Source organism: Geotrypetes seraphini, chromosome 8 (genome assembly GCF_902459505.1).
Source record: "Geotrypetes seraphini chromosome 8, aGeoSer1.1, whole genome shotgun sequence".
Classification (NCBI taxonomy): Eukaryota; Metazoa; Chordata; class Amphibia; order Gymnophiona; family Dermophiidae; genus Geotrypetes; species Geotrypetes seraphini.
In genome coordinates this window covers 62,330,909-62,353,478 of record NC_047091.1, presented here as the reverse complement: position 1 = coordinate 62,353,478, position 22,570 = coordinate 62,330,909, and the positions used below count along the sequence as shown (strand labels likewise).

Genomic DNA, 22,570 nt, shown 5'->3' with positions numbered 1-22,570 from the left:
ATGGGGACTCAGGCCCATGCCCCACTCTAACTATTACACTTCTGATGAAAAATGTGAGCCTTCCAAACTTCACCCTAATCCCATTATGCCTACATATGGGCGACACCTGCAGGCATCAGGGCTATTGGTGTGGTATAGATTTGGGTCTAGCAGTTTTTGGAAGGCTCACCATACAGTATAAGGGGCTTATGGTAAGATGTGTACCTTGGACTTTTTATGTGAAGTTCACTGAAATCCCTTAACAGTGCCCCACTGCTCTGCTGGGATGTCTGTGTGGCCAATCTACTAAAAATGCTGGCTTGTTTTGTGCGATTTTCTTTTGGACTATTTTTTTCCCCCCCGAAAAAGGCTAAAAAAGATTATGCACAAATATATCTGAGAAATGCTATTTTTGAAACAAAAAGATAGGTGTCTTCTTGTTTTGAAAATGCTCACAACTGTATTTTTGTGCATGTTCCACAACACATCTAAACTCAGATGAAATGCCCACTCTTGTCACTTACATGCATCTCTGGAGCACAGCGCCCCAGCAAGTCAATCAGAGCTGAGTAAAAAGACATGATGGCATTTCCCAAGTGCACACGGCTCTCTTCAGGGCTCTCGTCCCCACCATACCTGCAGGAAGGAGAGATAAGAATGCCCATGAATGGGGTTCTGGGTCACCATACCAAAGGTGGACCAGGTAATGTCCTGGTGGTGTATTCTACATTCAAATACCCTATGCCTATCCCAATCTGAAGCAGCCTCTGGCCGCAGCATTCCATGGTCCACTCCAGCCTTTTAACAAGATCTGAGACATGGTGTAGAGCCTTCAGTCAGCAAACCTGCACAGGTACTGTAGTACTCAGGAGCACCAGATCTTTTAGACAGGCTTAGTCACTCCTGGCTTTCTCCTGCTGCATTCTGGGACTTGTCCTATTTTCTTTAAGAAAATTGAAGCAGCAAGTACTAGGATGCCACAGGAACCCCTGGGAGCCAGAAACAGGTTTGGTAATCCGGATAAGCAAAATACGCCAATGAACAATAGACCTGTTTGTGGCTTTCAAATGTAGGTATCCATACCTGCTACAATATAAACCAGGGTGAGCTCAACCTATCCTGCTGACCTGGGGTACTTGGTCAGCCTAACTTATTTTCTGCTGAGCCATATCAGAGGGAAAGTGTAAAGCGGGTCAACATTGCTCTGTACTGTAGATACATGCTCCACAGATGACATCAGAAATACGCACAGCTCCCGGCGCCTGTCTTTTTTCACAGATGGTCCATCTCGGGCTGGGTCCTCCGAGATTTTGATGGCTTCTTCAATGGCAGCCAGCAGGCCATTGCCACCCTCTCCCCGCAGGGCCGGACCAAAGCACTCAGGCCTACGGATCAGCAGACGCACCACTACATTGGCATTCTCCTCAACACTCTCACCTGCAGGATTTAGAGAAGGAAAGATTGACAAATTGCAGAGCAGCCAGGACATGGCTGGTACCTGAAGGATGATGAGAGAGAAATACTTCCTTTCCAGTGGCATAGTAGGGGGGGAGGGGGCGGCTAGGAAGTGACATCAGAGGAAGAGCTGGCGTGCACGGGGAAGGGGGACGCGCGCGGAGTTGGAGGGGGCGAGGAATGAGCATATGGTGGCAGAGAAGAGGGCCAGGGAGGGGTGCCATCGCCCCGGGTGCCTCTCGCTACGCCACTGCTTCCTTCCTAGTGAACATCACACACTGGGGGGAGGGGGAAGGGAGCGTGAAAGACATGTACCCACCATTCACGAAGACAGCAAAGCGGAGGAAGTCCAAGTACCGCTCGCCTCCAACAGGGTTCCAGCCAATGTCAGGGTAACCCTTCGCGACAAGCATTGGGCAGCTCTGCAGCCCACAGCCAGCCAGATACGTCACTACCTGAGTAAGACACGAGACCAAGTTTTAGGAGAGATGGGCAGAGGATACTGTCTACGCATTGTGGCTGTGCCGGGGAAAAGAGAGTGCTTAGTAGCAATTGTTGACACTCTGGAGCACATCACTACCTAGGTTTTAGCCCTCACCTTTTCCAAATCCTGCTCCTGCAGTGCCAGCGCCAATTCATTGTTATCAATCACCGAAGCAGCGGCCACATCCAGGGGTGTGGAGCCCCTCATGCCTGCAACGGAAAGCAAAACCCCCACTTGCATCAAACACAGGCCTTAGATGTTTCTGAATCCAGCAAAATGGCTGTACAGTTCATGCTAGTTAGTAAAACTAGCCTTGCCAGGACACATATTGCAATTCAGTATCAAAATTGGCAGCAAATATGTTGCGTATCCCCTATGCAGCAGAAACCTGCCTGCTCCGTGTTAAACCCCCAACAGCAACAACATTGCTCCATAAATCTGCCACACATTTATTTGCAGTGGGCAAAATCCCACTAGTACAATTTTGGAAACGACAAAGTGTAACTGCTGTGAACACCATGCTGCGTAAATTGAATTATCTGGGCTTTATGTCAAAACTAACTGCACAAAAATATGGACATTTGGGAAAATATTGGAAAACCTACGTAGACTGGAGATACCTGTCGGAAGGAAGATATTATATGCTTTTTAGAAGGGACTCGGAATTGTAAGTGATCCAGGGAGATTGATATTTCACTTCCAGGATTCTCACAGAAGACAGACTGAGAGAGGGGAAGGTACATAGGGTACTTTGGTATTAAAGTTTTATTGGACTTTTAGATGCTTATACAGTAGAATCTCAGTTAATCGGCACTCTCAACCAACCAGCAAAAACATTGTCAGGAAAAAAAAAAAAGTCTCCCACGCTCCTCAGACCATGTCCAAAGTGGTGCTCCTGATCCAACAACCTCTCTCCCCTTTCTCCAGCCCCAGAGTCATCAGCAGCAGCCACAAATTTCCCCCTCTCCCTCCTTTCCGCTCCGGAAACATTGTGGCAACCATAAATCTCCCTCCCTCCCTCCATTCCCGATGCAGCCGGTCCTAACACCCCCTCCCTCCGTTCCTGAAGCAGCAGAGCTGGTCCTGACAACCCTTCCCTCCATTCCCGAAGCAGCAGAGAGTCCTGACAACAACCCCCCTCCCTCACCCAAAGCTGTAGTAGCAGCTTGTAAGCAGAGGAAGCAGCGGTAAACATGCTGCTTCTGGCCAACCCCAGCAGTGCCTTTCCTCTGCTGCATCACTTCTGACGCGGGCTAGCCAAAAGCTACCTGTTTACTGGTGCTTTCTCTGTTCACTGATTGCCGTTACAACTTCGGGTGAGTGAGTGAGAGAGGGAGGGGTGTTGTCAGGATGATCTACTGCTTTGGGAATGGAGGGAGTGGGGGGAGAAGAGGGAAGAGAAAGTGGGAGAGAAAGAAGGGAAGAACAGATGTTGGACCTATAGTGGGGGTGGGGGGATGATAGTGAGGTGGGAAAGGAGACCAAACTTATTTTTACAGTAACTCTCAAGCAACCAGAAACGACAGTTATCTGGCATCCACCAATCCCCGGATAACTGAGAATCTACTGTAATAATGTTGTTCCAGTAGATACTGCCATGCATTGTTTCATGCTGGCTCTTCTATGACAATTATCCAGTGGTGGCTTTTGCTATGTATTTCTTGAAATATTCAATAAACATATATGATTTTGCCAATTTATTTCATGGCTCATAGGCTTTAACATGATTTATTTAGTAGATAAGAACTTTACCCAGTCCAATGCCGCTGTTTTCCAGTAAATAGCTGAGGTGATCAAACATAGCTCGTTGGTTCTGGCGGCTGATGCGGCAGAAATAACACAGAAAGCGACAGCAGTTGGTTACCATCTTGGGGAATCGGATTTCCTGGACAAAGAGTAGAGGAAGAACATAAATGCATAGCCATATGTCGTGAAAACGGGTGAATAGTAAAAAGCGAGACAAAAGAGCTTTGCTTAACCCATCGATTTTACAAAGGGAGAGTATATGCACACTTTCCCTTTGAAAATTATTTTTGCACCTGGTGGCAAATTGTGCTGGAAAATAATGCTGACGGATTTGAATAGAGAATTTGAATGCATTATGTTTAGAAACAACCCAGTCTTTAGTGATTAGGTGGTCATGGAAGCTGGCGCTAATTTAATCGGGGTCAGCCCTTGAAAAAGCATTTGGCGAAACATGTCGATGCAAGTATCCCTAGCCAGAGACCACAAAGCTAAGTATTGTATTTTTCGCTCTATAAGATGCACCCTTTCCACCCACTTTTGGGGGGAAATAAAGTGCGTCTTATGGAGCGAAAAATACGGTGTTCGCTTTAAATCTATTAAGTATGGTCAAATATATTTTTATTGAGCAATCAAGAAAACATCAAGGTAACACAACAATACAAACCAGCTCAAAGTACAGAAGAGCCCCCCAATAAACCTCCCCCCCCCCAAAACCCCGACCAACCCCCCCCCCAATACCCACCCCCGGGTCCTCCTTCCAAACACAAAGTAACAAAGAATCAGAATATCAAATTATACAGGAAAAGGCACAAAAAGGTAAGTACAACACATGCTTCAATTAAGTATCCGGCTACGAGCCAGAGGGGTCAATGTAGTCCAAAAAGGCTCCCAAGTGGTCTGGAAAATACGACCCCGGCGAGAAGACAAATCAGTCACATCCCGTCGCTCCCACATCAAGAGAGCAATCATACGGCTCCTCCAAAGGGAATAGTCCGGAGCCTCTGCTTCAAGCCATTTCAGCAGGATGCATTTCAAAGCAATCAGAATAGACCACTTGAGGAAAGCTGCAACTCCTTTAGTACGTGGAAAATAGTGAGGAAGGGCCCCAAATAAAACCAGAGGGGAACTGTGAATAGTGACATGCCAAAGAGTTTCCACAAAAGCAAATATAGCAGTCCAAAAAAGCTGCACCTGAGGACAAGTCCAAAACATATGTCCCTAAATCTATTAAGTATATTGAATACAGTTTAAATACAATTCTCACACCTATCAAATCATTATAAGATCCGGTGATGACACATAAAGCTTTGGGCAGTGAAAGGTTTTGAACCCAAAGTGGTTCCGCTGAGGATCTGCTGGAAAGAATTTGTAAGGGGTATAGACTGGGACAGTTGAGTTTGCAGCACTGTTGCAGGAAGAATTTTGTAGAAACAACCCAAAACACTCCCTTCTCTCAATCCAACTTACAAGGCACGCACTCTGAAACCCTGCACAAAACTGTAGCCATACTGAGGGAGGGCCATTTTCAGACGGCCAATTTACATAGATGAATGGTGCTTTCTCTGCATGCAACTCATGCTCTTCCCCAGATGACTGTAAATGTTCCATGCACAGATACATCTAATTCTTACTATGTCCTACTGACAACCCCCTTGCTACCTTTATTTGGGAATCCCTATCTATAACTTTAACTGTAATCGCAGGCTGTTTACTAACTTGGGTTTTTCGTATTAATTTACCATGATTGTATCTGATGCTGATCTTGTCTTGCTCCTAGGCTGTTTGTATTTGTACCCTCACCGCTTATGTACGGTCTTTAGTTAATTTCTGTTAACCCCAAACTTCATGCTGTATCTCAGCACACAAATAAAATCTTATGTTATGTTTTGAAAATAGCTCTTTCAAAGGCCTGAGTCACTAAGGAATCAATATTACAAACATTTTTTCACTCAGAGAGTAGTTAAGCTCTGGAATGCGCTGCCAGAGGATTTGGTAAGAGCGATTAACGTAGCTGGTTTTACAAAAGGTTTGGACAAGTTCCTGGAGGAAAAGTCCATAGTCTGCTGTCGAGACAGACATGGGGAAAGCCACTGGAAAGCCCCCATACAGGAGATTTAACCGGCCTGGAGCCTCTCCTGGCCATTTAAATCGCTTTGAATATTGACCTGGTCATTTCTCCTGGAGTCGCCATGCTCATATTAACCCCTTCCTTACCTTGGATTCCCCGCCACCCAGCACGTTTACCATCACCTCCATGACTGTCTCATGCATGCCCAGGGCTCGCATCAGGTTCGGATGCTGGTAAAACACTTTGTTATTCATAATGTTTCTATGACAAGAAAAAAACAACAGAACAATAAGTGAAGAGGAGAACCTATGTGCTCTCAGCCTGACAACAAACAGAACAGTGCACCCAGGACAGAAGCAGGCCAAGAATGCAAGACTGAGGTGCTCTAGCTGAGATCTGTGCCTGTATCTGGGGGAAGGGCAGTCAGGGATGGCATTCTCAGTACTGAAAATGATGGAGTTGTATTGTAATAATGGAGTTGTATTGTCAGGTCTGTATCACAAGAAAGGAAGGTGTGAGGCTGGGGTCTTAGCACTAGAACAGGAGGAAATACTGGGAAAGGCAATTGTAAAAACTTGCATACTTTCATAGAAATATAGCCAATGGGTACACCAGGCACATCATATCCAGGGCAGGATTAACCAATAGGCCCAGTAAGCACGTGCCTAGGGCCCGAAATTGTCAGGGGGGCCCGATGAAGGAAGGCATCAACATTGGTTTTTCCAAACGGTGATGGGCCACTCCAGCATCGATTGGCAACGTGGGCCCCCCCCTCCTGGATCGGCAATGCAGGCGCCCCCCCCCCCGGTCAGCAACACGCCCCCCCCCCCCATTGACAGAAAGTAAGACAAGCAAGCAACACGGGTAAGAAAAGCAACGGGAACTGTAATTTTGCAAGCGGTGCTGCCTGCCCAAAGCTTCCCTCTGACGCAGCTTCCTGTTTCCGCCTGAGCGCATGGTGGGGTGGTGTGGGGCGGGGGGCTCAGTGTACTTGTGTGCCTATGGGCCCTCGACGATTAATCCTGCCCTGTTCATATCCACATACTTCTCTATGAGTTTTGGAGTGGATGCAAAAGGCATTCCCCTCCAAGCTGCTTACAGCGGCAGAGATAACATTAAAGGCTGTCTTCTCTGGCCGGCGGGTCCTACACATGGGATACAGCAGAGGAAAGGCCCCGCTGGCCAGAGAGGCGGCCTTTAGCACAGTGTCTGCTGCTATACCATATGGAGGACCTAGTGGGTGGGTAAACTGCTGGGCAAGGGGAGGAGGGGAGAGGTGCTGGACAGGGGAGGTGGGGGCATCTCAGTCCTCCCACCCAGGGCCCATAATAGATTTAAATGCCAACCATTCCGTTTGAATGTTGACCTGCGTGTCTCTGTGCTGTAAACAGATGGAGAAGGTTAATTAGAAACAGCAGTTAAAAGGAGATAGGAAGCTATTTTCAAGGCTATTTCCACTTACCCACTATGGGGGTAAAAGTGTGTGTGTAGGTCTATTGAATAGAAAGACTCCAGCGGATTCAGAATGCCGCTGCTAAGCTTATCTTCGCAAAAAGCAAATTCGACCACGTCTCACCGCTTTTGTCCAAGCTCCACTGGCTTCTGATAATCTCCAGAGTCCACTTCAAATGCGCCTACCTTACTTTCAAGATCCTACACAGCATCCCCCCCCCCCTTTATTCCTCTTTCTTGGAATTCCTCTAACCCCAATTCCACCAGATCCACCCAATAACTGAAACTTTCCTTTCCCTCTCTAAAAGGCGTCTCCCTTGTAGGAAAACTAGGTTCCTCCCTCCCTTTTAGAATCACTGAGCTCTGGAACAACCTTACCTCCCCTCTTAGGAATCTGAGCTCCCTCCAACTCTTCCGTAAACATCTGAAAACCTGGTTATTCTCAAAAATGTAACTCTTCCTCCCTCTCTGATTATTCTAGTCCTCTAATTTCCTCTTCATCCTTCCCTCCTCTGGAGTTCCTTTCTACCCTAACTCTTGTTAACCGTGTCGAGCTTTGCGAATGTAGAGATGATGCGGTATACAAAACTAAGGTTTAGTTTAGTTTAGCATATTAAATCTAGTCCGTCCACCATTCGTATTCATTCTCAAGGTAAAGTTGAAGCAACAAACCAGTAATTATTCATTTTACTTGCTAAGTTTCAGTATGTCTTCTCCCACCCCCGAGATAGGTAAGACTTGTACGATTAGAATGTGGTATAAAATACGCATAATTACTCCTGAGCCTTCTTGCCTATCTATATAGGACTATTTTTCTGTCTCTAAATTTTTTTTTTTTTTAATTTTCTCTATTTCTATTTTTTTGATTTTTGATCTTGAATTATTTTTGCTGTTTATTTTATTTCGTTTTGAAGTGTAACTTATCGCCACCTTGGAATTGTATTATATAATTTTTATTTTAATCAGGTACCTTAGCTAGATTGGGAGCCTTCAGGACAGATAGGGTGGTTTTTATTTAAGTACCTAATTCCAATTCCGTTTGTAAACCGCTTTGATCTACTGCATTAAGCGGGATATCAAATGTACAAGAAATGTTAACATATGGGACGGAGACTGTAGAAGTCTGCCCGGCATAGGCTATATTGTCCCACTGCTGGAGTGAACTCCAGCCTCTCCCAATCCATCTTGCCATACAATAATTGTTAAGGTCTTGCCACACAGACCTCGAAAGTCCGTCCAGCATCATCTTTACTTCCCACTGCTGGGCTTCCATTTAAGAACTAGTCCTGCGCATCATCAGTAACGCGGCAGAGTGAATCCACAGGTGGACAAGGCCGAAGCAGCCTGTTAAGAGTGCTGCCGATCCGACACTGCTTAGGGAGCTAAGTAGAGCTCGCGGCTAGGTTCCAATGGGAGGGAGGGAAGGATCGGGATTCGGCTGCATGACAGGTGCTTGGGGGGGGGAGGGAGTGCTCGCTCAAGGGTCCTGCTGCATGAGGGATGGGAGGGAGGGAAGGGAAGCAGGGCAAGCATCCTGCTGCATGAGGGATGGGAGGGAGGGAAGGGAAACTGGGCATGGGTCCTACTGCACGAGGGATGGGAGGGAGGGAAGGGAAGTTGGGCAAGGATCCTGCTGCATGAGGGAAGGGAAGCTGGGCAAGGGTCCTGCTGCATGAGGGATAGGAGGGAGGGAGGGAAGCTGGGCAAGGGTCCTGCTGCATGAGGGAGGGAGGGGAGGAAAGATGCTGCACATCTGGGGGAGAGAAAGGAAAGAGGAAGAATTGGGGTGAAGGCGAGGAAGGGAGAGATGATCATGTACATACCCCGAAATTAAGACCTAGTGCCTTTTTTGGGCCTAAAATTAATATGACACTGTCTTATTTTCGGGGAAACACGGTATCCTCTTTCTATTTAGGGATCCTTTGTGTCTATCCCATGCATTTTTTTTAACTCAGTCACTGTTTTTGCCTCCACCACCTCTACAAGAAGGTCATTCCAGGCATCCACCACCCTTTCTGTGAAGAAGTATTTCCTGACATCTCCTAAGTCTTCCACCCCGCAACCTCCTATTATGTCGTCTGATTTTACCGCTTCTCCATCTCTGAAATAGATTTGTTTGTAGATTAATACCCTTCAAATATTTAAACATCTGTATCATATCTCCTCTAGTTAGACAAGTTCCTTTGACCTAAGGGCCGCCCGTGTGAGTGGACTACTGGGCATGATGGACTACTGGTCTGACCCAGAGGCAGCAATTATTATGTTTTTATGTTCCTTCTTTCACCAGAATATCAAAATAAAAGGCTTGTGGAGGCGGGGTTTGAAAATAGACACCTAATCTGAATTTCTGAAAGTACTATATATGCATCCTGTTTCTTGGAGGAAGTACCCGCAGATCTGCGCAAGGGGACCTTTCCTTTAGGCAACTATCAAAGTGAGAAGATAGGTACAGACTTCCATTTTGAAAAGTGGTGCAGTGTCAGTAAAAATTCCCTGCTGACTTTATGGACACGTGGGAAGTTTGAAAATTGGGCTAATACTGGAAAAGATCCTATAGGTAGATGAATGGATACATGGAAAGAAGGGTGAATAAATACTGTAGAGGGATGGATAGATGGGTACTGTTGATGGATGAACGGATGGGTAGAGGAATGGGTGAGTACCCAGTTAGATGTTTATAGGTGGATACTGCTGATGGACGAATGGTTGGTTAGAGGAACGGGTGGACACATAGATATATAAACGGATACTGCTAATGGTCGAGTAGATGGATACTACAGAAAGAAAAAAAAAACACTACCCTATGCTCTGGATCATTAGATTCTCCTCTTCAGGCCCCATCTGCACAATAAGTAAGGAACGGATCTGGCCCAGGCTCTCCAGCAAGTTCATGGTATCTTCCACAGATACTTTGTTGATAGTGTAGGCTTTGGGCAGAGCACGAACAAGTTCCCCAATGCCATCATACAAACGATGGAGAAGGCTGAACATAACTCGCACCAATTCCGGGTTCTGGATGAAAGATTCTTGGGCCCAGTGCACTGTGGTATGAGAGATGAGCTCTTGCAAAGTTCCTGCCAGGGAACAGCCAGAAAGAGAGTCAATGCACAGTCAGGGTTCTGTTTCCTTTTCTAGGTCAGTGTTGGTTAAGGAGCTCTGCCTTCCCTCTCCTGGTCTTTGATAGCACACAGCCACTCACTGTACAGTCTGTCCCCATTTACAAAATACACTCACACCCCTCCAACAACTGCAATAGCAATAGCCAAAGACTGGTTTATCCTGACCTAGTCACAAGAAACACATTAAAACAATGGGCTCAATATTCAGTTGGCAGCGATCAGCCATTTTTAAGGCATTAACTACTGTGGGCTGAATTTGACCCAGATATTCAGTCTGGGCAATGGACGTTATCTGGATGCCAGGCATTAGTCAATGCAGGTATGCGGCGCGCCGACAATCCCGCAGCGACATTTGCTTGCAGGACATATGTGCGCCGCCACTTCCACCGCGTTTAAGCCTTTCCGTTAGCGCTGTGAAGGGTGTGGGGGGGAGGAACCCCCCCCTACATTTATAAGTCCTCACGCTCCCATGGGTGGAGGTGTGGGGGGGAACCCCCCACTACACTGAAAACTTCCCGAAAGGAAAACAGGAGTTTTCAGTTTACTTGGGGGGTTTCCCCCCAAACCCCCCCAACGGGAGCGTGAGGACTTTTAAATGTATTGTGTGAGGGGGTTCCCCCCCCCTACACGCCCTCTCATAGCACTAACGGAAAGCCTTAAAAGCGACGGCGTGCAAATGTCACCGCGGGATTGTCGGCACAACAAAGGCTGGCGCGGTTTTGACGGTGTACCTATTTTCATGGTCCTACTTGCCCAGACATTATCCAGGCACTAGCACTTAATATCAGAAGTACCCAGATACTTTCTGGGTGCAATGACTTTGCCCTGGTACTACCCAGAGAGTGCCATGATAATCAGAGCAGGTACTGAGTGGCACTCCTCTGTTGCTTTAGGGCCAGTCCGAGTCATTTAACCAGCACAGAGCCTCCTCTGACCAGTGAAATCATTTTCACAATTGACCTTAACAATTATTGCTACTTTGATCCAATCACCTGGCTAGAAACTGAGGTCACAAAGATGGTCACTGGCCAAGGTGGGATTAGAACCCAGGCATACGGAGAAACAGTGATTTATGAAATCGGTTGAGGAGCTGCATGACCTACAGAACTTGCCAAGTCCTTGCTATCTGAGCTTGTACCTGGATCTCCTTGGGAATGTGGTATTAGCAAAGAGCAATGATCCCCAAGAATGTAAGCAGCAGCTGTAGGCACTCATCAGGGTGACAGACAGGTGTCTTCAGCCCCATTTCCCTCAGCACAACAACAGGGCAATTCCTGAACACACAAGTGCAGGGGTGAAATTTGGCTTTATTTTAATTTATTTAGAGGGGAAGTTATCAACACGAGCTACCTTTATGAAGGATTATTTTCCCATTTTTTGTGCTATTTTAGCACAGGTCCCATTTAAAACAATGAGACCTAGTTACTAATAGTTGGGGTTAAGAGTAAAATAGTATGTTTTAACAGTAGACCATGTTGATAATCCACCCCCTCCCCACTCTAAGTGTGAAGAGTTTAAGTCTCTAAGAACCAGAACTGATACTGTGATGTCATAATGCCTCATACCACCAATGCCTAAGGGTTAGCCTCATCAGTGATATCACAATGACTCGACTGTCCTTTACCTGTCTTACTTTTATTACACAGAGCAGTGATTTTGATGTTTAGAGACATTGCTCTTTTCTTTAATTAAGGGGGGGGAATCAACGAGAGCTACTGTTTAGACATGTTATTTTACTGTTGGGAATCAACGAGAGCTACTGTTTAGACATGTTATTTTACTGTTAACTCCAGATATCAGTAAACATGGTTTCATTGCATAATATGGGATTCTGTGCTCATATAGCACAAGTTAGTGTTAAAATGACATGTCTTAACGGTAGTCCATGTTGATAACTTACCTCCTTTAGTGTGAAGAGCTTCAGTCTCTAATAACCAGAGCTGATATTGTGATGTCATAAGGGCAGATTAGGTTCTTACCTTGATAATCGTCTTTTCAGTAAACGGGTACAGTAGTCTGGACTATAGGTTTTATCCTCATACTTGCAGGAAACCTGCAAAAGGCATCAAACAGATTCTTCAGCTCTGTTTCATTGTGTCACTGGGCGGTGCCCTTATCCCTCAGTTTGTACCAAAGCAATGGATAACTTCTAAATAGGAGAAATAACAAGGAGGACATGGGGAACGCCCAACACAGTCAACTCTGTTCTGCTCTAATCAAATGAAAACATACCATAACCACAGTGGAAGATAACAACCTACCTATCAGAGTGCAACTAGTACTAACAAATTGGGTAGCACAATAATAATGATTATTTCAACTGTCCTGATATTGACTGGGTAAAAGTAACATCAGGGCATGCTAGGGAGATAACATTCCTTGATGATATCAAGGACTGCTTTATGGAACAGCTGGTTCAGGAACCAACAAGAGGCAAAGCAGTTCTAGACCTAGTTCTTAGTGAAGCGCATGAATTGGTGCAGGAGGTAATGGTGCTGGGGCCGCTTGATAACAATTATCATAACATGATCAGATTTGATATAATCCTTGAAATAAATTCACATAAAAAACCAATACAATAGCATTTAACTTTTAATAAAAAGGAGGCTATGATAACATGAGGAGAATGGTAAAAAACAAATTTAGAGGAGCAGCTGCAAAGGTCAAAAAAATACCATCCTGGAAGCTCAGACTAGATATATTCCATGTATTAAAAAAGGAGGAAGGAAGACCAAACGGAAGCCAGCATGGTTAACAAGTGAGGTGATGGAAGCAATTAGAGTTAAAAGAGAATCCTTCAGAGGGCTTCCTTGAGCCAGCGGGCTCTTTTGTATTCCATCAGTAGGCACTCTCTGCGGCCAGCAGCTGACGTCAGTAGCTGGAGGAAGAGGTCCTGCTAGACCTATTAAAAGGTCATCTAGCCGCGGAGTTTGGAGGGCTGCGGGATCTTTTGTATTCCATCAACAAGCACTCTTCACAGCCAGCAGCCGACATCAGGAGCTGGATGAAGTTGTGGAACATGGCCCGCAGATACATATCCTCGGGCATGTGTCCAAAGGGGCAGGACACGCCTCTTTGGAGCCCCTTCAGAGCCTGAAGGAGAGCAAGCTGAACTGTGGAAATTTCTGTTGAAAATGGGGAAAAAAAGGTGAAGACAGTTTCAACTGTTCCTGTCAAAGGGCTCTTGAACCATCATTGTGTTCCTTTGATGCTTACTGCCGATATTGGTCAAGTGAGTATACATTCACAATCTGCTTCTTTATCTTCCGGAGCCTAAGGACCTGATTGGCTCAGATACCTAAGGATTTAATGGATCTCCCACATCTGAGCCAATCAGGACCTTTGCCCTCTCCCCATGCATCACATGATGCACTAGGGGAGGGGAAGGCCTGCCATTTTGGACAAGCAGGCCTTGGAGTAGGAGTGACTGAGCATCCCTCCTGCTCCCAACTTCCTTGAAAGGTATGGAGGGGGATTCGGGGAATCTCTGGTGGCAGGAGGTTGTAGGCATCCCTCCTGTCTTTTATTGTGGGGGAAAGGGGGAGGATAGGGGATGTTTGGAGGGGATGCTTGGTGCAGGGGTGGGACTTCAGTGGTAGGAGGAAATGGGCATCCTTATTGCATCTTCTCCCAGGCAGAGTTGTCTCCAGAAATATTGGGGACCTCTTGGGCACTGGAAAGCCTCACAGAATCAGATAAAAAAAAACCAAAATAATAAACCAGATGCAGAGCAGAAGAAAAGACATCTTTGCAACCTGCTTTCAGAAGGATAAACTGAGAGAGAAGGGCACTGCCCAGTGACACAAGGAAATGGAGCTAAAGAATCTGTTTGATTACTTCTGCAAGTTTCCCATGAGCATAGAGATAAGCCTATAGTCCAGATTACTGTTACCTTTGCACTGGAATGCCTCATTCCACCAATGCCTTGTAGCCAACCTCAGTGATGTCACAATAACTTGACTGCCCTATACTTGGCTCACTTTTATTACATATAGCAGTAATTTCATTTTCTGGAGACATTTCTCTTTTCTTTAATTAAGGGGAGACGTTCCCACCTTAAAAATATTAGGTGTTACATTAGACCGCTCTTTATCATTCAAGGCCCATACAGATTTATTGGTTAAAAGATGCTTTATTGTTCTTTGGAAGTTGCGTACTATTAGAAAATATTTTGATTTTATATCATTTAAAATTTTGGTTCAATCGTCAGTTCTTTCAATATTGGACTACTGTAATGTTATTTACTTGGACTCATACAAAAAAAACAATCAGTCGATTAAGAATAATATAAAATACAGCAATTCATTTGATTTTTAATTTGAAAAAACACGATCATATTAGTTTATATTATCAAAAGCTCCACTGGTTGCCGTTTGAGGCTAGAGTGTTATTCAAATTTGGTTGCATTTGTTTTAAAGTTTTATTTGGTCTAGCACAGGGTTAGGTAATTCCGGTCCTCAAGAGCTGGAGCCAGGTCAGGTTTTCAGGATATGCACAATGAATATGTACGAGAAGGATTTGCATGCACTGGCTCCTTGAGATGCAAATCTATCTCATGCATATTTATTGTGGATATCCTGAAAATCTGACCTGGCTCCGGCTCTCAAGGACCGGAATTGCCTACCCCTAGTCTAGCACCATCTTATCTTTCTTCCCATTTTAGCTTTCTTACTATTAAGAAAAACAGTTGCAGATCCGATTGGTTTCATTTTCCTTCAGTAAAAACATGCTGTTATAAAAAATTTGGGGATAGGACCTTGGCATTCCAAGCAGGAGTAATGAATTCATGTCTGAATGCTGTCAATTCCCCATCCCTTACCTATTAGCAATTTCGGAAAGATCTTAAAACTTTATCTATTTAAACAATACAAAACACAATATTGATTTTATTCTTAAATTTGTTATCGTAGTCAGTTTCTACTATCTTATGCTCATTCGTTTAAACAATTCTACAGACTATTTTTATTTATTTTAGTATAATCAACTTGTATTGTGTAATTACTATCTTTTTATAGGGCTGTATTTTGCTATTTAGCATTTTATTCTGAACTGTGTTATTTTCATTTATAATAATTGTTATATGGCTTTGTATTTCTAATTGCCTAGTGTAATTATTATTGTGTAAACCGCCATGAACTGATGGTTTGGCGGTATATAAAAATAAACTATTATTATTAACATGGGCTACTGCTAAGTCTGGCTATTTTACCGCTAACATGTACTGTTTTATGCAATGAGACCTATTTACTAATAATAGGGTTAACAGTACAATAATACGTTTTAAAGGTAGCCCACATGGATAACTTCCCCCTTTAATTAAAGAAAAACATTTGTCTCTAGAAATTGAAATCATTACTATATGTCATAAAAGTGAGCAAAGTACAGGGCAATCAAGCCATTGTGACATCACTGATGAGGCTGGCTCTTAGGCATTGGTGAACTGAGGCATTATGACATCACAATATCTGCTCTGGTTAGCTATTTATTTTTTAAAATTTCTATACCGTTTAAAACTAAACGGTTTACATCATCTTAAAACAAAACCATGATAAAATAAACATACAAACAATCCTCAGATATCATGTCTACAAAATAATACCATAGCTAGTATAGTACAGATCATGAATAATTCATCAACCCTGCCAGAGAGGAAAATTATTGGCTAGAAAAAGGCATCTACAAATAACGGCGTCTCAAATAGTTTTCTAAACATGGCCTTTTCACGGCAGTTTTGTATCTGACCCTCAAGGAGTTTCATAGCTTAACTCCTGAACAACAAAAAGTTATTTTATCAGTCTTGACAAGCCTTGGATTCACAGTCGTCTTCAGTAAAGCTAGATTCTCAGAGTACAATGATCTTTTTGGTATATGTATAGCTAAGTATATTATTTTTAAACAATTCTGGAATGTTTCCATACAAGAATTGATGACAAATCATTACTGCTTTACTCTGAAGGCGACTGGTAGCCAATGCAATTGTTGGAGATGTGGCAAAATGCGATCCTATTTAGACAATCCCGTTATCAATCCTGCTGCTGCATTTTGTATAATCACCAATGCTCTACCATCTTACTTTTGTTATTCCAAGGTACAGGGCATTGCAGTAATCGAGTCTCGACAAAACCATGGCCTGGACTACAGTACGGAAATCATATGGTGCTATCTTTTGGTTCACGAGAACTTTTCTTCTGGTTTCCACTGCCTGTGTCTGTGAAGGCTCCGTGTCTGTCTGCCAGCCATACTTCCTCATTTGCCTAACAGATATTTGCAAGGGGTGAGGGGCGCACACAGGGAAGACTCATGGGATGGACACAGGCGGGACTTCCACTTCTGCAGCATTTAGGTCTCCACGCACCAGCTGCAGTTAGGCGCACACGCACCAGCATATAACTGGGCTACCCTTCCATTCTACAACAGAACTTACCTCCCTCTTTTAAGAAGGTGCGCTAACTGATTAGCGCACGGTAAACGCTAACGTGTCCATAGACTAAAATGCACATGTTAGCGTTTAGCGCGCACTAAATCGATTAGCGCACCTTAGTATAAGAGGGCCTTAGTCATCTAGGTTCCATTATATGAGCTCCTTGAGGTACCTAAACGGAGGGACCCAGTTATAGAATTGCACTTAAATTTCCAAGCTGATTGCAAGCATAAATCTATAGAATACTAACAGCTACACGTTTAAGTGCTAACTGAATGCACACAACTTACTCAATGTTTAAATGGTAGGGGGCATTCCCAGGGGAGGAGCAAGGGTGGGGCGGGGACAACATTTATGGGCATTACTTATAGAACACTATAAATTACATACTAAACTTGCTCATTTAGGTACACCCACCTATGCCTGCGGGAGACAATCGCGTGCAAAGCCGGGCCAACAATCACGCGCCAGACATCAGCGCGCCGGATATAAACTCAATCTGAAAGCGCTCTGAAGGGGGGGAACGGCACCTCCCCCACTCAACTTAGTAGTGTTGGTGTTGCCTCCCACATTACAGAGAAAGCTGAACTATTTCCCTAAAAATAGGGAAAAAGCCTGTTTCCTCCATAATGGAGGGTTCCTGCCCCCCAACAGCATCGCCAACACTACTAAGTTAAGTGCGGTGGTTCCCCCCCACCCCACAACCCCCCTCGGAGCGCTTTCAAATCGAGTTTAAAACTGGCGCGCTGATGTCCGTCCACGCGACTGCCAGCCCGGCTTTGTCTCAGGCAGTTTTAATTATGTATTATGCCTGCTATTGACATGGCCCACGTGTCTAAATGTAGGCCTGGAATTTTCTATGAATGTCCCTACCTCCAGGCTTGTCCTTAAGTTACTGTATTATCAAATGTACTATCCAACGTAACCTACTGTGAATGTTTGCTTGTAACCCGTTCCGAGCTCCCGGGAGGACGGGATAGAAATCGAATTAAATAAATAAATAAATCACAGAATTTTGCCACCCAGATTCCATTACAGACTTTTCAGCATTCAGCATCTAGGTTCCTAAATTAAAGTATCCCAGTTATAGAGTTGCCTCCAAAGTGTCCGCTGATATGTGGAAGAGTCCATTTAAATAGTGACACAATTAATCTTAATTGCCAAAGGTCGGTCTGTTACCTCAGAGATATCACTGCCAAGGGGACATCACTCATCTCCCTTTATCCCTGTTCCTTTCTCTCAAACGTCAGCAGGCAATGAAGCTTTCATATTCTTTACAACCCTGAAGGTACCAAATTCATGAGGATTTATCCTTTCGCCACCAGGGTTACTCACGAGGTTTGGGCTCCTCCTCAGGCTCAGGTTCCTCTTCCTCCTCCTTCTTGCCTCTTAACTGCTTCATTTTATCCAGGAGATTCATGAAGCGGCCTCGCAAGGTTGTGTCTTTTTCCTCCTCTTCCTCTTCAGCCTCAATCTGAATCCCTGTGAAAAGGATGCAAGGGATGAAAAATTCAAATCTTAAGTTTCAAGTTTATTATTTTTCTTGATTGATCGCTTAATCAAATTCTAAGCGATGAACATATTAAAATATAGTCAAATAGAGACAATACAATACAGACTTTAAATAATACCACGGGTGGAAAAACTAATACATAGTACTTATACTCATTACATAGGGTAAGATAAGGGTTTGAAATACAATTAATAAAGAAAAGCAAAACAAAGGAAAAATACATTAGGGGAATCAAAACACATAGCATAACACAGTAAAATATAATCACTAGTTTAAGAACTGTTTAATTAAATATTAAAAGCATCTTTAAAAAGAAATGTTTTTAGATTACTTTTAAATTTTCCTAGATCTTGCTCATTCTGTAGATAAATGGGGAGATCGTTCCAAGTTTGGGGAGCAGTTACAGAAAAAATAAACTGACGTCTGGTATTAATAATCTTAAGTGATGGAATGGTTAATAAGTTTTGCTCATTAGACCTCAGGGTTCTGTTTGAATGATAAGGTATTAAATGTTTAAATATGAATGCAGGGGTCTTATAGAGAAGAGACTTAAAAACTAGCAGACAGAGTTTATACGTTATTCGATGATTAACTGGGAGCCAATGTGCATCTATCAAAAGGGGTGTAACATGGTCATATTTTCTAGACTTAGTGATGAGCTTAATGGATACGTTCTGAATAATTTGAAGTCGTTTAATTTCATTTAGTGATATCCCCTTAAAAAGGGCATTACAATAATCCAATTTAGATATTACTAAAGAATGAATGAGAATGTTTATTGATTTCGGACAAAGAAATTTTGCAATAGATCGTATCCTACGTAATCTGTAGAATGTAGATTTAACTATAGTACTAATATGATCATGAAAATTAAGTTTTGTATCAGCAGCTGTGAGGAGGGAGCACTGTGGGAGAGCTCAGCTCATGTCATGTTGGGGGCTCAGCATTAAGAGATTACTACTATTTATCACTTATATGGCGCTGAAAGGCGTACGCATCGCTGTACGTTTTGACATTTATAGACGCTCCCTGCTTGGAAGAGCTTACAGTCTAACTTGGACAGATAGACATGACATATTGGGTTGGGGATGCAGAACCCAAGGTGAGAGGAGTTAGGAGTTAAAAGCACTCTCAAAGAGGTGGGCTTTTAACTGGGCCTTGAACACTGCCAGAGACGGAGCCCGCCGTAGGGATTCAGGCAGCTCGTTCCAGGCATACGGCGCCGCAAGGCGGAAGGGACGGAGTCTGGAGTTGGCAGCTGAAGAGAAGGGCACAGATAGGAGGGACTTACCAGCTGAGCAGAGCTCGGGGGAGGGGGGGAGAGATCATAGGGGAAGATAAGCGAAAGAGAGATAGTGAGGGGCAGCCGAGTGAGTGAATTTGTAGGTCAGTAAGATGAGTTCGAATTGTATTCGGAGATGTGTATGTTTGTGTCCAAGTGGGTGTGGGTGTCTCAGGATGAAGATACAGCAGCAATAGTGCCTTACCACAGTGAGCCAATAGGTCGGTGTGAAACTCAATAAGCTCGTCTCGGACCTCTTCAGGAACGGGACACTCCTCATCCTCCTGCACACTCTTAAAGTTTAGCAGCATGTTAATCTGCAGAAAGGGGAGAGAGGCAGAGGAATGTCAAGAGGAAAAGCAGGCGAGAGGAACGGAGAGGCAGAGACACACAGGATCGTGTAACCCCCTTTGCTCTGTTGCCAAGAAAACATCAGATTTCATGCACAATATCTTTACTAACTTTCAAAACGATGCCAACAAAATCGCCTCAATTTATAGACAAATATTTGATCCCATATGAGCCGTCCCGCACCCTTAGATCTTCTGACTGTAAGTTACTCACTGTAACCTCTCTGAGAATAATAGGCACTAAAAGACATGACATTTTTTTCAGTAGTCGCCCCACAGATGTGGAATCTGCTCCCTGCCTCAGTAAGAGAGGAAGAGAATCTAAACCGTTTCAAAAGGCCTACTTAAGAGCTATTATTTTAAGGATGCTTTCAACATCTAAGCCTCGCCTGAACTCCTCATGTAAAATTGTCATCTAATATAATAAAATGGTAAGCCGCGCATGCGCACTTCCTATGCGTGCGCCGGTTTTCCGTGAGCTGTAGCGACCCGAAGGTACTGCGCATGCGCGGCTTACGGTTCAGTTTTTCGGTCTGCCCTGCTCCCTGCTGCTCCTTGCCGTATTGTATTTTTTAGTTGAAAGACGCAGCGTTTGAAAGACGCCGCGTCTTTCAACTAAAAAATACAATACGGCAAGGAGCAGCAGGGAGCAGGCCAGCCCGAAAAACTGAACCGTCTTTCAACTGAACCGTCTTTCAACGCCGCAACTCACCCCCCCCTCCCCCCGACGACCCTACCCGACACAACTGAAACCCCCGTTGACCCTCCGACTGCTACAAGGCTGACAAACCTGGCAGGAGCACCAGCGTCCCAGGCACACTAAACGCTGCTTCGGGTCTTATAATGGCCTAATTTCCTCTGCCGTGTCCCTGATGACGTCATCAGGGATGCGGCAGAGGAAATTAGGCCAGTAGAAGACCCGAAGCAGCATTTAGTGTGCCTGGGACGCTGCTGCTCCTGCCGGGTTTGTCAGCCCTGTAGCGGTGGGAGGGTCAACGGGGGTTTCAGTTGTGCCGGGGAGGGTCGGCGGGGGGGGGGGGGGGAGGAGTCGGGGAGGGAGTCAGGCAGGCATCGGAGGGGGGGAGGTTCAGTGGAAGGGGAATGGGAGGCAGGCAGGCAGGCATCGGAGGAGGGGTGGGGGGGTTCAATGGAAGGCAGACAGGCAGGATGGCATGGGGGGGTTCCATGAAAACATGCTGCTCAGGGGGATGGGAGGCAGGCAGGCAGACTGGCATGGGGGGGGTTTCGCTGGAAGGGGGATGGGAGGCAGGCAGGCTGGCATTGGAGGGGGGATGGGGGGTTCAATGGAAGGCAGGCACGCAGGATGGCATCGGGGGGGGTTCCATGGAAATATGCTGCTCAGGGGGATGGGAGGCAGGCAGGCTGGCATGGGGGGTTTCAGTGGAAGGGGGATGGGAGGCAACGGAGGGGGTGGGGGATTTTCAATGGAAGGCAGGCTGGCATCGGAGGGGGGGAGGAAGGAGGCACTGGGGGCACTAAGGACATAGAAATGGGCACTATGGACATAGGAAGGGGCACTAAGGACATAGGAAGGAAGCACAGGGACATTTACAGACAGAAAAAATGACAGACAGGCAGCATGTAAGGAGAGAGAGACAAATAAAAAAAATACCCAGACAGACAGACATGAAGGGAAGGGGGGGCCGACAAAGAAGAGGACTCGAACCGCAAGGAAAAAGCTGGGCCAGCCTGCCTGTGGGGAACGCTATAAGAAAAGGGGGGGCCATGGAGCAGGCTAGACCACGGGAAGGGAAGGGAGAGGAGCCGAACAGAGCAGCCAGATCGCAGCAGGCCACAACGCGGGGGAGGGGCCTAACGGGGCAGGCCAGATCGCGGTAAGAGAAGGGAAGGGGTGGGGGAAATGCTGCAACTGCTGCACAGGGACCTGTAGGGGAAGCCAAATACCACTGCTTCTGCACAGGGAAGTCGGGGGGGGGGGGGGAGGGAAATGCTGTTGCTGTTGCTGCTCCACAGGGAAGTGGAATGGAAATGCTGCTGCACAGGGAAATGGAGGCAAAGAATGACTGACAGACAGCAGGAGGGAGGGAGACAGACAGAAAGGAAGAAAGACACAGGGGCAGGGAGAGGGACAGAAAGACAGACAGAGAAAAAGGGAGCCAAGGAGAGAGAGAGAGAGACAGCGGGAGAGAGAGAGAGACAGAAAGAAAGACAGACAGACAGACATATATTCCAGCACCCGTTAATGTAACGGGCTTAAAGACTAGTTTCTTTAATAAGACATTAACTATTTTTTCTAAAGCTCTCCAAGTACCTACAAACCAAAATGTGGCCCTGCAAAGGGTTTGAGTTCGAGACCACTGATCTAAACAGGCAAGACAGACAAACAAGATGTCATGGATACAGTTAAGGGGAAGGGTTAATCTTCTGGCTGGGTTGGAGGGCAGAGAGGAGTACAGGACAATCTAGCCATTGTGACATCACTGATGAGGTTGGCTTATTGGTAGAATGAGGCATTATGACATCACAAACTCAGCTCTGCTTCCCAAAGACTGAAACTCTTCACACTACTACTACTATGAATTATTTCTATAGCGCTATCAGACATACGCAGCGCTGTACAGAGTCACACAGAAGAAGAAAATAGTCCCTGCTCGAAAGAGCTTACAATCTAAACAGCCAAGACAGACAAACAGGATGTCATGGATACAGTTAAGGGGAA

The 22,570-nt window shown here is 45.2% G+C and overlaps 1 protein-coding gene across 12 annotated transcripts in view; it reads right to left on the bottom strand.

Annotated features, from left to right (window-relative positions):
* The window catches only part of RYR1 (ryanodine receptor 1), a 314,039-nt gene that overhangs the window by 183,654 nt on the left and 107,815 nt on the right, over positions 1-22,570 (bottom strand). For all 12 annotated transcript variants that reach the window (XM_033954047.1, XM_033954059.1, XM_033954057.1 and 9 more), the window contains 9 exons: positions 19,725-19,836; positions 18,060-18,206; positions 9,985-10,258; positions 5,879-5,993; positions 3,671-3,803; positions 2,033-2,127; positions 1,754-1,889; positions 1,230-1,416; positions 504-615 (listed from right to left, as the gene is read on the bottom strand). In XM_033954047.1, coding sequence (XP_033809938.1) covers positions 504-615; positions 1,230-1,416; positions 1,754-1,889; positions 2,033-2,127; positions 3,671-3,803; positions 5,879-5,993; positions 9,985-10,258; positions 18,060-18,206; positions 19,725-19,836 — 1,311 coding nt within the window. The remainder of the gene's footprint in view (positions 1-503; positions 616-1,229; positions 1,417-1,753; positions 1,890-2,032; positions 2,128-3,670; positions 3,804-5,878; positions 5,994-9,984; positions 10,259-18,059; positions 18,207-19,724; positions 19,837-22,570) is intronic.